Raw genomic sequence first — 15,499 nt, forward strand, 5'->3', positions numbered from 1 at the left:
CATCTTGAGATATGAGTTCTAAGGTTTCAGTATAATACAACGGCTGCCCCGCCCTTCAAACCGAAACGCATTACTGCGGACGTGCGGACTCTCAATACGTCCTACCACCACTAATTACGCAAACTATAATTTTTCGGGTTTCATATTTATTACACGATGTTATTCCTTCACCGTGGAAGTCAATCGTGAACATTTGTTGAGTATGTATTTCATTAGAAAAATTGGTACCCGCCTGCGGGATTCGAACCCCGGTGCATCGCTAGATACGAATGCATCGGACGTTTTATCCTTTGGGCCATGACGACTCACTCTTATTGGTACGAGTAAATGATCTACCAGGGCTTAAGCCGTAATCGAAGCTCATAGCTTTCCCAACGTGAATGCTGCCCAAACCTTTTAGAAAATAACATACGACTGGATAGGCCGAATGGACGGACTTGCATTTGGCAGGAACTTTTCCCCCTATCTATTCGCGGGTAGCCTAAGGAGCTAGGTGAGCTCACGGGCTGACCTGAGAGATTACTACTCATATTTCTAGCTCACAATAATTCCAGTAAAACTTTATGGTTTAATTCCACTAACTGATCGAAATAGCGGTCCTCAATCCTCAAACGCGATTCGGTTCCAGATATTACCTCCAGTTCAAGACCCGTATGGGGATGCGGATCTATTCGGATTCCGCCATCGACGACTTCTCGATGTCGCCGGAGTGCTTCGGTCTGAACGTGGACCCGGAGGAACTGGGAGACTACAACTATTACGATCCGGTTTTCGACGAGAAGACCACGCCGCATAAAGATTTCACCGGTCGGGTCTGTGAGTATCCTCGACACGTTGACCTTTAGAGACCTTTTGGGTCATGACCTTTAATATTTCGCTCGGCCTTTTTTTATATACAGCTGGTATCTACAGTGTTCACTAGTGTACTTGCAAGGACGTTGTGTTCGCGCAGAATCATGCTTTTGGCTGGTCAGTGCACAATCCGTAACTCCAAGATTTTCGAAAAAAAAGCGCTTTTAAAACTTCAGCTTAAAAACATATATAAATATCAATGCTAAATTGACAGCAAAATCATTTTAGTTAAATGATTATTTATAAATGTTATTAACTTATTAACAACGTTACACGTGCGCGCGCCAAGATACAGCCGTTGTAACTATACTGAGACCTTAGAACTTATATCTCAAGGTGTGTGGCGCATTTACGTTGTAGATGTCTATGGGTTCCAGTAACCACTTAACACCAGGTGGGCTGTGAGTTCGTCCACACATCTAGGCAATAAAAAAAAATTAAAAAAAAAAGATACGTCCGTACAGGTCGATATCTAATAGTTATAATCAAACTGGACAATAGTCTCCATTCCGTCGCCCCGCGCTTTATACTCATTAATACAGGTCGATCTATCGACGGTTCGCACTCAAAGGATTAAAGTACCTTAACCAGATTTTTCCGTTGAAACCGTTGACTTTGTTAATTTCACACAGAGATTTATTCTGTATATGCCTTAATACCGAGATATTTCTCCACTTCACCGTTTTGGAATAATCAATCAGTCATTTGTAATGAAATCAGCTTAAAAACAATTACTTCATCCGAGATTTCCATTACCGACAGCTATCAGGTGTCATAGACGACAATCTAAATGCTGACCACCTTGAAATAGCTACCCTATACAAAAACTAGTGGTAGCAGAGTATACTGTTAGCCTAGTTCCGCCCTTGAGTCTGGAGGAGTCTGGTACGGTCTAGACTCTCTGGTCTGAGAAGCTCTGGTTTCCTCAGATTACAGGTTCACGCCGTGCGGCGCGTCCGGTCGGTACGGACCCAACCAGACCATGTGCGACGCGGCCTACAACAACACGCCGGTCGATGTTAATGTCCTCCACACCCATCCGTACACCGGCGTCCAAGTCTGGGAGGTTCCCGAGGAGGGGCTATACACGTGAGTATTCCTTCTTTTATTTCTTTTTTTTCTTGTGGTCTCTAGAACCCATAGACACCTATGACGTTAATGCGCCACTCACCTTGAGATATAAGTTCTAAGGTCTGAGTATAGTTACAACGGCTTCCCCACCCTTCAAACTGAACTGAACTGAACGCATTACTGCTTCACGGCAGAAATAGGCAGGGTGGTGGTACCTACCCGTGCGGACTCACAAGAGGTCCTACCACCAGTAATAGATAATATATTTGCAATGTCATTGTTGCCAGGGTCAAATGTCTTTGTAAATAATAAATATTTGAGATTGTCATCAGTTAGGGGTAGTAAAGAAGTGAACGCGTGAGGCTTTTGAATAGATCTCCACATTTTTATAGATTTATATGGTCACAGAGAGATTGTGTAAGCGTTATAATTTTATGAAGTAATAATGAAATAAGTACACAGCGTTAATAAATTGTCTTCTTTCTTTTGAAAATTCGTTGCGTTTTATTTATTCTTGGCAGTGACGGACTTAAGCTTGATGCAGCTGTAGGCCCTATTTATCGCGCCACCCTTATGTAGTTAATTTTAGAATAAATTTTATAAATTTTGATTCATTAATTTTATTTTAAATTTAAAATAACTCTATATTATCATTTATTATAAAAAAATAATCCGAACACATTTTCAAACTGACTTTACTTTAGTTCATCTCTGAAATTTTGGCATTTCAAAAATTTTCGCACCCCTCAAATCATGATGCCGCCTCACGGGCCTAAGCGTAAATCTACCACTGATTCTTGGGCTGCTTTTATCACATGGCGTCGTTACAAAACAAATCCAAATTGTAGTCTAATTTCGGTTCATCCGACGATTGCATGGTATAATGATATCTTCTAAATAACACTTAGAATCCATGTCCCGAAGTGGATCACGGTATTCACGTTATGATTGAGATTGACTTATTGAGAGTGACATCTAACTAGTCAGGTCATAAGTATTGTCACACAGTAAAAACTTTTCTTTTAGAATGCTGGCCACCAAAAAGTTTATTGAATTCGAATTTCGAATTGTTCATGAAAATAAAAATGTATACTTTTAGAATATTACTCATTTTTAAATATGGAGTGGACGCTTAAAGAAGACCGTGTTGCAGTTATTGCGTTGCATCGTTGCGGTAACGCGCCAATTAAAATTTTTAACATACTGAAAAATTTTAATATAACCAAAAGATTCGTTTATCGTACCATCAAACGATACAATGAAGACTCTAGTGTAGATGACAGGTCAAGAAGTGGCGCCCTCGGTCTGTTAGGACTCCAGCAGTGATAAAAGCTGTGAAGGCGCGAATTCAAAGAAATCCCAAACGTAAGCAGAAACTGTTGGCCCTTCAGATGGGGTTAAGCAGAATCACGGTGAAAAGGGTGTTAAATGAAGACTTAGGGCTTCGGGCATATCGAAGAAAAACAGGACATCGTTTGAATGCTCGTCTAATGGACCTGAGACTGAAGAGATGCCGCGCTTTGTTGAAGCGGTACGCGGGAAAAAAATATCGGGAAATTCTTTTTTCGGATGAAAAAATTTTTACCGTAGAAGAGAGCTACAAAAAACAAAATGATAAGGTGTACGCACACAGTAGTGAAGAAGCGAGCAACCGTATTCCGCGTGTCCAACGAGGTCATTTTCCATCCTCGTTCATGGTATGGTTGGGAGTTTCTTATTGGGGCTTAACAGAGGTACATTTTTGTGAGAAAGGTGTAAAAACGAATGCAGTTGTGTATCAAAATACAGTCCTGACGAACCTTGTGGAACCTGTTTCTCATACCATGTTCAATAACAGGCACTGGGTATTCCATCAAGATTCGGCGCCAGCTCATAGAGCGAAGAGCACACAAGACTGGCTGGCGGCGCGTGAAATCGACTTCATCCGGCACGAAGACTGGCCCTCCTCCAGTCCAGATTTGAATCCGTTAGATTACAAGATATGGCAACACTTGGAGGAAAAGGCGTGCTCAAAGCCTCATCCCAATTTGGAGTCACTCAAGACATCCTTGATTAAGGCAGCCGCCGGTATTGACATGGACCTCATGAAGGAAAAACTTTGTATCCCTTTTTACGAAAAAAACGACGGAGGAGTATGAAATTTCCCACACTTATAGAGAATATAAAGAAGGAGTGCAGAATGTTAATGTTTTTTTAAATATGCCTAAAAATACATTAAATCAATAAAAGAAAACATTACACACCCTACCATGTATTTGACACACACACGCATGCATACTATTTATTTATTGTCAAACTTTTGTTCTTGACGTATGTTGTCAAATTGAGAATAGATTAAATATTGTTTGTCTTTATTATTATTTTTCTATAGTGTATGTAGTCTTGGCGAAATTTGTGATTATATAGGAGTATAAATAAATAGTCTTTGAAAATAGAATCATAATAGTGTACAAACTTATAATTTCAATTAATTATAATCGAATTTCGACTACCGGGCGACAACTAGTATTGGTAAATTAGGGAGCTGTGAGTGATGTGCATGGTGTTTGTCTCAGGATAATAGCCACAGGCGCGAGTGGGGGTCTGGGCTCGGCCTGGGCGGGCGTGTCTCATGGGGCGCAGGCCCGGGCCCTCCTCGAGCTGCACAGGAGTGAGCTGGTCTACATGTTAATCGGACAGCAGGGCATCAACGCCTGCAAAAAGGTAAGGGATATTGCCTCATCAGCTCTACAGCCGCCAAGACTTAAGTAGTTAAATTTTAAAACTTCTAATATCACTACATAGTATAAAACAAAGTCGCTTTCTTTGTCCCTATATCACTATGTATGCTTAAATCTTTAAAACTACGCAACGGATTTTGATGCGGTTTTTTTTTAATAGACTGATTGAAGAACAAGGTTTATAATATGTATAACAACATCCATTAAATAGTGGAGAAATCAATAATAAGTTACAGTTTCCGAAGTGAAGCGAGAGCGGGTCGCTAGTATAGAATAAGATAAAGAGCTTGAGCCCGTATTTACAGACCTTATCGGCCCAGGAGAGTCAAGAATGTTCCAGAAAGCCCTCGAACGAGAGCCTCCAAGTGTTCACGAGTAAGACACACGAGGTCAGGAATACTCACGTCATAGACGGAGGAGGGGGAGGGGGCGGAGGAACTTTCGTGTTTCTGGTGAGTAGATCGACCTTGTGGAACGCTCAACTTGTCCCGAATTTTAATTGATGAGTAAGTAAAATTGTGTGATTTTAATAAAGCTTGGCTCGGTAGACAGCGGCTTGCCTCGGTAGGCAGCGGCTTGACTCTGCCCCTGACATTGCTGACGTCCATGGGCGAGGGTAACCACATACCTTCAGGTGGGCAGTAAGCTCGTCTGCCTACAAAGGCAATAAATAAATAAAAAACCTGGGACCTGCGGCTCACCCACAGTGCGCGTCTAGTACTGTACCTTTATTAACAAGTTGACTGCGTTTTGCGGTTTAAAAACCATCATGCCCACTGTCTTCGCTTTCGCTCGGCACGGCAGGCGACTAAATCTACTGGTATGGATATATTCAAAGACTTTTGTGAGACCTATCAGGTCTCATGTCGACTGTAAAGAAGTCCAATCTTGTCTCAAAAAGACCTCATACGCACTGGCTGATAGTTCTTCAAAAACAGATCTGCAGTCAACGTGCTAAGCAAGGTAATCCAAGTCCTAGGCGTTGGACAACTCAATCACGTCCATACTTTTTGTGACAATACAGAAAATCAAGTGAAGAACATTTCTTCCTATCTCCACGAGGGCACTTTCCACATTCAGACCTGCTGATCAGTGCTGTTAGCGTTTTAAATTAATTTAATCTTCTACCCATTTTTTTATTGCTTAGTTGGGTGGACGAGCTCACAGCCCATCTGGTGTTAAGTGGTTACTGGAGCCCATAGACATCTACAACATAAATGCGCCACCCACCTTTTATAATAAACAACTGATTCCCCACAGATGGACAAAGAGGGCCGCCCGTTCCCGCTGGTCGTGGCCGGAGGAGGCGGGGGTATATCCGTGGGCATCTTCCGCGACGACGGCTCCCAGCACGGGAAACCCCACACGAATTCCACTCCTGAATCTGGGTACATGTACGGCCAGCCAGACAAGACCTCAGGTAAGTTTACGCTTTATTAATTTCAGGGAGACCTTGGGTGTGGTGAGAAGGCAACCTTATCTTGGTCTGCGTGGTGGAATGAGATTCACCTAGTATTATGTGAGCACTGGAGCCCGTAGACTTTGCACCCCTAATGCCTCAACCCACGGTTTGTGTTTTTGACTATGTATGTAGTGGCTTAGAATGGCAACCCATCTCTTTGTGGATGTCGTCAGGTTTTAAGGCATTCACCGCAGACTGGGCAGCAGCGGGTGAAATATTGTATCGACTATCGCCGTACTTCGATCGACCACCTTTGAAGGGTGGGACCGAAACATTGAAAATAGAAAAAAATTAACATAAAACACCTTATCAATTTTTTTATTAATTGCTTAGTTTGATGGACGAGCTCACCGCCGACCAGGTATTAAGTGGTTACCTGGAGTCCATAGACATCTACAACATAAAAGCGCCACCCATCTTGAGATATAAGTTCCAAGGTCTCAGTATATTTACAACGGCTGCCTCACCGTTCAAACCGAAACGCATTACTGCTTCACGGCAGAAATAGGCAGGGTGAAGGTATCTACCCGCGCGGACTCACAAGAGGTCCTACCACCAGTATTTGCTGTTGAAGTATTTTATAAGAAGGCTTTATATGTTTAATGAGCAAAGAATACGTGGTGCTCGGTACAGGAGCGGGTGGCGGGTGGGTGGCCAGGTCGGGGCCCATCACGCCGGGGTCCGAGCGAGTGCGGGGCGCGGCGCTGAGGGAGGGGGCGGTGGGCGGAGGGGCGTGCGTGGGGCGCGCTGCGGGGGGCTTCGGGGGCGGAGGGGGCGGATGTCTCAAGGGAGGCGCCGGCGGGGGGTACATGGGTAAGTACGAGACAGACTTCCGAGAGATGTTAAAGACGCGAGCACAACAAGTAATGATGCGAGAAATATGTTACTAGGAGTCATAGCATAATTCGAATTGGGGAGTAGGTGATGGATATCAGTGTAGGATTGGTAAGAATGGAACGTATGAAAAGAGTATGAAACGGAGCGTTAAGATGTGAGTGAGAGAAAACGGAAAGAAAGAGAGAAGAGAATGACAGACAGAATGAGAATTGGAAGAGGGCGAAGAAGGTTGAAAAATGAGCAAGACGTAATAAAAGTGTTAATTATTAATTATTATTAGAAGAGAAGATTTTGGAACAGGGGAAGTTTTATTTTATGCGCTGCGATCCCTATTCTACATTAGTAAGACTGAAATATTTAGGAAATCGGGTCGATAAAGCTCGTACCAGATGATAAGGACTATTCAGGAGGTGACGCATACTATGTTAAGGCCTATAGACCTGTCTGGTCTCCGCGACCTGCTAAAGGCTGCAGCATTCGGATTCCGGAGTGGTTGTGGACAGTCTACGTCCAGCATCGACCACAGCACCTTTAAAATGATAAAGAAATCGTGAAAGCTCCTATTTTAGAAGTTGATAACATTTAATTACAACCATCTTTAGAAGGAATTACTTGGCGGGAACACGAGGAGTGAAGTTGTGTGATTTGTTTTATTTGGTCTATTTAGTGTTTCTTCAGGTTTTAATGAGTAATAACCGTGGTTTATTGACTGTTTAATATCTGTGAAAGTGTACAAATTTGGGAAAATGAAACAAAGACACTGGACGTAACTTCTCGGGATACTCCAAAAAGTCCACTGAAAAAATCTCATCAAAAGACCACCATTTTATTGAGGTTATATTTCATCCCATACCATCTCATCTCATTTCATTTCATTTCATCCCAGTAGAATAATGTCCTAAATTAATCATCGTCATTTCATTGCACTCCCTATTGTCATTTTTCATAAAATTAAGAATATAAATTAAAATAGGACACGACTTAAAGGTCTTAGTTACCAGGTCATAAAATCCCTTACAAAAAAAAAACATCCTTAGAAGAGGTTGTGTGTGTTCAAAGGTGGTAACACTAACGAGGGCGAACATGGCGGAGGGGGCTGGTCCTATATAGACGGCAGCCGCGCCCTCCGCGTGTACAGTGACGTCAGCGTGGCACCACGCACCGGGCCCGGCGAGGTGCTCATCATCCCGGCCATACACGTGCGTATTGTTGGACAGACTAAACTGAAAATAAATCATACCCTAATAATAGTCATTACATAAGTAGTGGGGGTCTTGTGAGCCCTCACAGGTAGATCCCACCAGCTGTCTGTATCTGCCGCAGAAAAAGTCTTTTGAGGTTGGGACATTCACGATACTATTAAGTCTTCAACCTCATGCCTCTAGACGGGAGACGGCATTCACATTGCGATGTCTATGGGCTCCGGTATCACTTAACATCAGGCGAGCCGTTGAACTCGTTTGTCACCATACAGTTAAAGCTCGGTTTATTTAATAACTTTTCGCAAGTCGTAGACATGATTATATTTCAATAGACCTACAATTATTTACTCTGCACTACCTTTGACACTAACTTTGCCAATGTGAATAATAAATGAAATGTAATAAATTAATAAAAAATAATAATAATAATTAAAACTACCTATCGAGAGATGTAGACATAATTTACCCGTTTTCGCGAGATATAGACATAAATAAAACCACTTTTTGCGAGACGTAGACATAATTGTAACCAGTTTTTGCGAGACGTAGACATAATTATAACCAGTTTTCGCGAGTTATAGACATAATTTTAACCAGTTTTCGCGAGTTGTAGACATGATTAAAACTACTTTTCGCCGTCACGGTCACGACTAGGTGTTCAAGTCGTCAGAAACAATATAAAGACAATAAACAAACGCGAAATTGAACCGCGAGAGTAGTAATGATGTCTGCTCCCCCCTCACTGCTCTCCACATACCTGTGTGCTTAGTGCGAGTTTTTTAACGTTCTCGACAGCGTGAAAGTTAGCTCATATTTGTATGGAATGGGATCGTTCGCCTACGTTTGCCGCTAGGGGCACTGTTCCAACTGCATACAAAATTGGGCTAACTTTTACGCTATCGCGAACGTTAAAAACTCATCACTGAGCGGGCGCGCGCTTGTGGCAGGACTGCGGCTGCGACTACCGGTGCGTGGCCCTCAACGAATTCAGGAGCGAGGTGCGGTGCTATTGTCCCTCCTCCTGGGTCTTCAACCCCATGGACCCCGGGAAGTGTGTCTGTAAGTGGTCTTTAATCTCTTTTTTTTTTCTAATGTTGAGTCTCTATATAGGTCAACGTCTATCCACAACCTGCCTACAAAGAATATTGCGGTATTTTGGTCATGTTGCACGCAGGGATACCAGCAATTTGGAACGCTTAGTGGTGACCGGTAAAATATCCACAACCTGCCTACAAAGAATATTGCGGTATTTTGGTCATGTTGCACGCAGAGATACCAGCAATTTGAAACGCTTAGTGGTGACCGGTAAAATAGAGGGAATTTTTACTGGTGGTAGGACCTCTTGTGAGTCCGCGCGGGTAGGTACCACCACCCTGCCTATTTCTGTCGTAAAGCAGTAATGCGTTTCGGTTTGAAGGGCGGGGCAGCCGTTGTAACTATACTGAGACCTTAGAACTTATCTCAAGGTGGGTGGCGCATTTACGTTGTAGATGTCTATGGGCTCCAGTAGCCACTTAACATCAGGTGGGCTGTGAGCTCGTCCACCCATCTAAACAATAAAAAATAAAAATTAGGGGTAGAGGTCCCAAACGATGGTCGGACCAAATAGCGGAGGAACTGAGGGTACCTGTCAGCGACGTACTCCATCAAGCTGCAAAATGGGATCGATGGAGACAGCTGGTTGACGGAATCGGACGGAGTCACGATCCTCAGTAGTGAGGGACCGATCGAAGAGAGAGTCTCTATATCGGGCAAGGATTAATAAGACATGTGTCCAGTTAAGTGACTAAAGTATATTGGGATTACAACCTAACGTGCTATCGACAGCCCGACAATCCCCAGACTGGCGTAACGCATACATACTGATGGTTGCTATGGGGACATTTGTGGTACTTACACCAATATTTCCACTACCTTCATCACGTATGACGTCATTTGTGGTCACAATATTGATTGTGTTAGGTGATGAAAATCCCTATATATATATTTTTTTTACGTTTTAGATCCGAACACTTGGTTCACAGTGGAAGGAGAATGGAGCACATTCACGTGGACCATTGTGGCGTCTTCTATAGGGTGTGTGGTGCTGGGGGCTCTGGTGTCCCTCTCCTTGGTGCTATGTGAGTATGGAGATCTTGATGTGTGCAGTTGAGGGAAAACCTCAAAGCTCTGACTTATTCGCTTCGTTGAGGATAGCGACTAGAAGATTAGGAAATATGATGTCTTAAAACTTCTTTGTGTATTTCTTGTGTATTTCTTTTTTCTTGCAATTACCATTAAGAATCACAGATGTATAAAACTATGTACTCGCGTGGGATACACGCGAGTGAGTTTGAATAAGAGCAGTGGACAGACGTATAAGAGAATCCAAAATTGATGAATTGTTGACTCCCAATCTATATATATATAAAAATGAATTGCTGTTCGTTAGTCTCGCTAAAACTCGAGAGCGGCTGGACCGATTTGACTAATTTTGGTCTTGAATTATTTGTGGAAGTCCAGAGAAGGTTTAAAAGGTAGATAAATATGAAAATGCTCGGAATCAAATAAATATAACAATTTTGTTTTTCCTTTGATGTGTCCCCCGTCGGACGGATTCCTTTTGTTTGTTTCAAGTTTATTTTACAAATATAAAATACAAAAGTTTAGGTCTTTTATTTATCGATTGAGGCACTACGGCCTAAGGTAAAAGCACCTATTACGGAGGTATTTCGCAAAATTTGAAAGTAAGAAAGAAAAATAAGCATTTGTAAGTATTGCTAAAGATGGAAAAAAATTTCATCGTCAAAAATGGAATTTAAATTTCGTATTACTGTTGAGTCTATGTTTCTTTTCTAGAAATTACTTATTTAAAAAAATGTTTTAAATAGCCGGGTCGATTTTCCCTAATACGGAGGTATGATTGAGGTCAGAGCCTATTACTGCGGTAGACGGTTCCTAATACAGAGGGTCAGAAATTATATTTATTAAGTTCCGAACATATAATATTTATTAAGTAAATAATATAAATGTGAAGAACTTAAATTGTAAGTTTTGCATTAATTGACCACTTTTAATGAAATTTATAATACAAATGTACCTAGTAAGTATAACAGTGCATTCACACAGGTCGGCTCGGAAAGAAGAGTACATTTTTACCGCGTTTAAAAGTGATTTGGATTGTATTTTAACATGAGAATTCTAGGGAATTTTGAATTTATACACATAAATAAAATTGGAGTGTCTGTTTGTAATATTGAAATAACCGCTTTTTACCACATGCATATAAATATAGATACGGTACATACACCAAAATAACATTTTTTACAATTTTTGTCTGTCTGTCTGTTTGTTCCGGCTAATCTCTGGAACGACTGGACCGATTTTGACGAGACTTTCACTAATAGATAGCTGATGATATAAGGAGTAACTAAGGTTTTTTAGACTTAAACTTAATGGTAAACTTAAGGTAAGTGAAGTTTTCGGCTCAATTCAGACATCGGTGGCAACGGCCGACAGCGATGCGAAGGCCTACCCGATCTTGTGGACCGAATGGTAAACAGTCGAAGTCGCCCTAAGCACGTCATTACGGATCTTCCCGATCCATTAACGGTGTTTTAGGTACCTCAAGCACCGGTCACCGTCCTCGCCGAACCCGTCGCTTGCGATGAAGAACTCGAAGAAGAAATCAACCTATAGACGCAGCCCACTGAGTTTCTCACCGGATCTTCTTAGTTGGTCGCGTTTCCGATCCAGTGGTAGATTCTTCGAAGCACTGCTCTTCGTAGGGTCAGTGTTAGCAACACTCCCGGTTTGAGCCCCATGAGATCATCTACACGTCAAGGGGAAGCTGAAATAGCCTGCCAAGGCTATCAGCATTGGTAGGAGAAAAAAAAGGTGCGAAGAGCACTTTCAGCTTTGAAAGAATTTTAAACTTTATCTACATTGTTTTATAGATCAGTATCGCTTGAAAGGATAAAAATGTTCGGTGGCTGATGCGGCGGCCGCTGCCACTGCTGTCTGAATAGAGCTATACATATTTAAGATGAACAAAATAGAATTACTTAATGGTAAATTTATTGAGGACTGCTTAGGAACAAACAAACAAAGCATTTGCTTGACCATCTGTGAATGTTTCACAGATGGTCATCTGTGAATGTAAACAAAAGATAAGAAAGTTTAATAGTTTTATGAATGAGTCTTTGTGCCTTTACCGACTCAATAGAAATATCTGTACGGGATTTCTGGGAATCTGTCATAAATGGTTCATAAAAACAAATCGCTATACCCGAAATTGACGCTATAGTATCCAAAGTCGCTCTTACCGAATGAATTTCTTACGAAAGTATGCTTTAAATTCAAGGGACGTAAGTTCGACGTCGCTATAACCGAGGTCGTTATTAATGAAATCCACTGTATTTAATATACTTTAATAACCTTTCACTTGTACACTATTCCCCTCTTATACATCGTATTTCTCTCTGAAAAGGGTTTGCTGGAAGAAAACTCATGAAGAGTTAAGCTCGCCTTTGTACATAGTATTTAGACATTCTTTAAATCTGTTTTTATTGTATTATCTTTTTGTGTAAAATAAGTATAAATAACCTTTCTATTATTTCTATGGAATCCTAAAACTTGTAATTTTATGTTCTATGAATATGACCGTAATAGGAGATCATAGAACCTAACACAGAGTTACCTGGAAATAACTACCACCGTAATAGGAAAACTACTCGTATTTTTTTAATCCTAATTCTGACCCATCAAAATTTCGATAAACAAAGAATGTAAATACTTAATCAAACGATAACAGTTTTTTGGCCCAGATGTGTAAAACTCAAGTCAACAGTTATACAAAATAAATGATTTGTGATTAATTAAAATACACCTTCCTATTCTTACCCCTTCTAAGAAACCAACATTTTGCACTCGACAGTTTTCATATTTAACTAGATTTTTAATGAATAATACATACCGCAGAATATGGTTTCTAATTTACAAGATTAATAATTATTCCAACTAAACTTGGAACTAATTCAATAACTTAATAAATTGAAAGTTATAAACAATTAAATATGCCCAGTATATTTCCTATTTCGGAGTTATACCACCGTATTAGGATTAATCTATAAAATTCGTACCGTATTACGGCGGTATTTTGTTTCTGATTTTTTGAGTAAAAAATGAGTTACATATATGAAACAAGCTATTTAAAAAGTAAGTATAATAGTAGGAAAATGCTATAAATAACACATTAACAATGTTGAACGACTTATTAATACAAAAAACTTAGTTTCTAAATATTAGTGTACTTATTTTTTTGTTCCGCGTTTGTATGGAAACTCCTCTCACGTTGATGCCGTGCTACAAACTGATAGATCTTGTAGTGTTGTTTATATGCTACACTTGAAAATGTCAGTTATGTTATGAAGTAATAGATTTAGAATAAATAGATTCCGTTTTGGTGAGCTTAAACTGAATAAAACAAGAATAAATGTCTAAAATAGAAATACCACCGTAATAGGAAGCGATTTTGACTACCGCCGTATTAGGAGCTTTTACCTTACATAAATAAATGCGTTAAATGCGGTAAGCGCGGAATGGACATATGAAGCGTAGAGAGAAGATGCATGTGACTAGGAGATGTATGGAAATGGTGGTGCAAAGTAGAGAGGAGGTAGGTAAGAGGTCGACCGAAGAAGACATCGATGGAGTAAGTGAATGACGATATGAGAGAGAGAGAGGAGTGAGTGTAGAGATGTCGGATGAGAGAAGAGATTTTTTTTTTATTGCTTAGATGGGTGGACGAGTTCACAGCTCACCTGGTGTTAAGTGGTTACTGGAGCCCATAGGTATTTACAACGTAAATGCGCCACCCACCTTGAGACATAAGTTCTAAGGTCTCAGTATAGTTATAACGGCTGCCCCACCATTTAAACCGATTACTGCTACATGGCAGAAACAGGCAGGGTGGTGGTACCTACCCATACGGACTCACAAGACGTCTTACCACCAGTACAGAATGAAATAGAAAAATTCATTTGCGGACATCATCCTCAGACAATCGCTACCAAAAGAAGAGGGAAGCGAGACAGGCACAGAAGCGGATCATGGAACAAGAGGTCCAACTGCACAGACTCAGGAACGCTCCGGGAGGAAACGACAACGCGCTGGCAATGGCTTTCAACCCTCACTACGGGAGCGAAAGCTTCCTACCTCAAGGGATCGATGTGAGAGGACTCCCGCAAGTCTCGAGGGAAAGCTTAAAGCTTGTCAAGTGAGTTTAACAATTGAAATCTGTATTTTGTTCCATGGGGAGTGCTCTGAGGAATTGTTTGAGATGATCCCTTCATCTCCTTTTTATCACCGCACCTCCCGCCATCGGAGCAGAGTTCGTCCATATCACCTGGAACCGCTGCGTTCATCGACAGTACGTTTCCAGAGGTCTTTTTTGCCACGTACCATCCGGCTTTGGAATGAACTTCCCTCCACGGTGTGTCCCGAGCGCTATGACATGTCCTTCTTCAAACGAGGCTTGTGGAGAGTATTAAGCGGTAGGCAGCGACTTGGCTCTGCCCCTGGTATTGCTGAAGTCCATGGGCGACGGTAACCACTAACCATCAGGTGGGCCGTATGCTCGTCTGCCTACAAGGGCAATAAAAAATTTAAAAAAAAATTATTTTCATCGCTGTGAAGGTTTTGGCAAAGTTTTACGACCGGTCGCCGGGACCGGTTTGAAGGGTGGGGCTCTTCAAACCTTCAAACCGAAACGCATTATTGCTTCACGGCAGAAATTGGCAGGGTGGTGGTACTTACCCGCGCGGACTCACAAGAGGTCCTACCACCAGTAAGAAACATATTGGAAAATCGTCCTATTTCCCTAGAGCATTAGGCCAGGGCGCCTTCGGCGAAGTCTACCAGGGCCTGTACCGGCACCGCTCGGCCGACGCCGCGGAGATGCCGGTCGCGGTCAAGACCCTTCCCGAGCTGTCCACCGGCCAGGCCGAGTCCGACTTCCTGATGGAGGCCGCCATCATGGCCAAGTTCAACCACGCCAACATAGTCCACCTCATCGGCGTTTGCTTCGATCGACACCCGAGGTATTTCCGTCCGTTGGAACAGGATTATAGATTACACTTAGGTTCGTCAATAAGAACTGAATAAAAAAAAAGAGGATCTGACAACAAACAGACGTACCTAACTGTTTCGTCTTTGGCTATTTATACAGGGTGACTTGTAATTCGACGTATTCCTTTTGGGATGTGATAATACATCTAATTTCCAACAAAATTAACCCTAATGTCCCTAATACCAAAGTGTCTCGTTATCGAGATATTCAATATTTTTCGTTTTGTTTTTAAAAAAATCCTGAAATA

The 15,499-nt window shown here is 41.6% G+C and overlaps 1 protein-coding gene across 1 annotated transcript in view; it reads left to right on the forward strand.

Annotated features, from left to right (window-relative positions):
- LOC101735728 (tyrosine-protein kinase receptor) overlaps positions 1-15,499 on the forward strand; it is a 60,162-nt gene that overhangs the window by 26,090 nt on the left and 18,573 nt on the right. Inside the window, exons 9-19 of the mRNA XM_012697436.4 lie at positions 629-816; positions 1,782-1,941; positions 4,479-4,626; positions 4,949-5,095; positions 5,904-6,063; positions 6,739-6,918; positions 8,002-8,141; positions 9,092-9,203; positions 10,148-10,264; positions 14,184-14,400; positions 15,008-15,223. Of these exons, the coding sequence (XP_012552890.2) occupies positions 629-816; positions 1,782-1,941; positions 4,479-4,626; positions 4,949-5,095; positions 5,904-6,063; positions 6,739-6,918; positions 8,002-8,141; positions 9,092-9,203; positions 10,148-10,264; positions 14,184-14,400; positions 15,008-15,223 (1,785 nt within the window). The remainder of the gene's footprint in view (positions 1-628; positions 817-1,781; positions 1,942-4,478; positions 4,627-4,948; positions 5,096-5,903; positions 6,064-6,738; positions 6,919-8,001; positions 8,142-9,091; positions 9,204-10,147; positions 10,265-14,183; positions 14,401-15,007; positions 15,224-15,499) is intronic.

This window comes from Bombyx mori, chromosome 24, assembly GCF_030269925.1.
Source record: "Bombyx mori chromosome 24, ASM3026992v2".
NCBI lineage: Eukaryota > Metazoa > Arthropoda > Insecta > Lepidoptera > Bombycidae > Bombyx > Bombyx mori.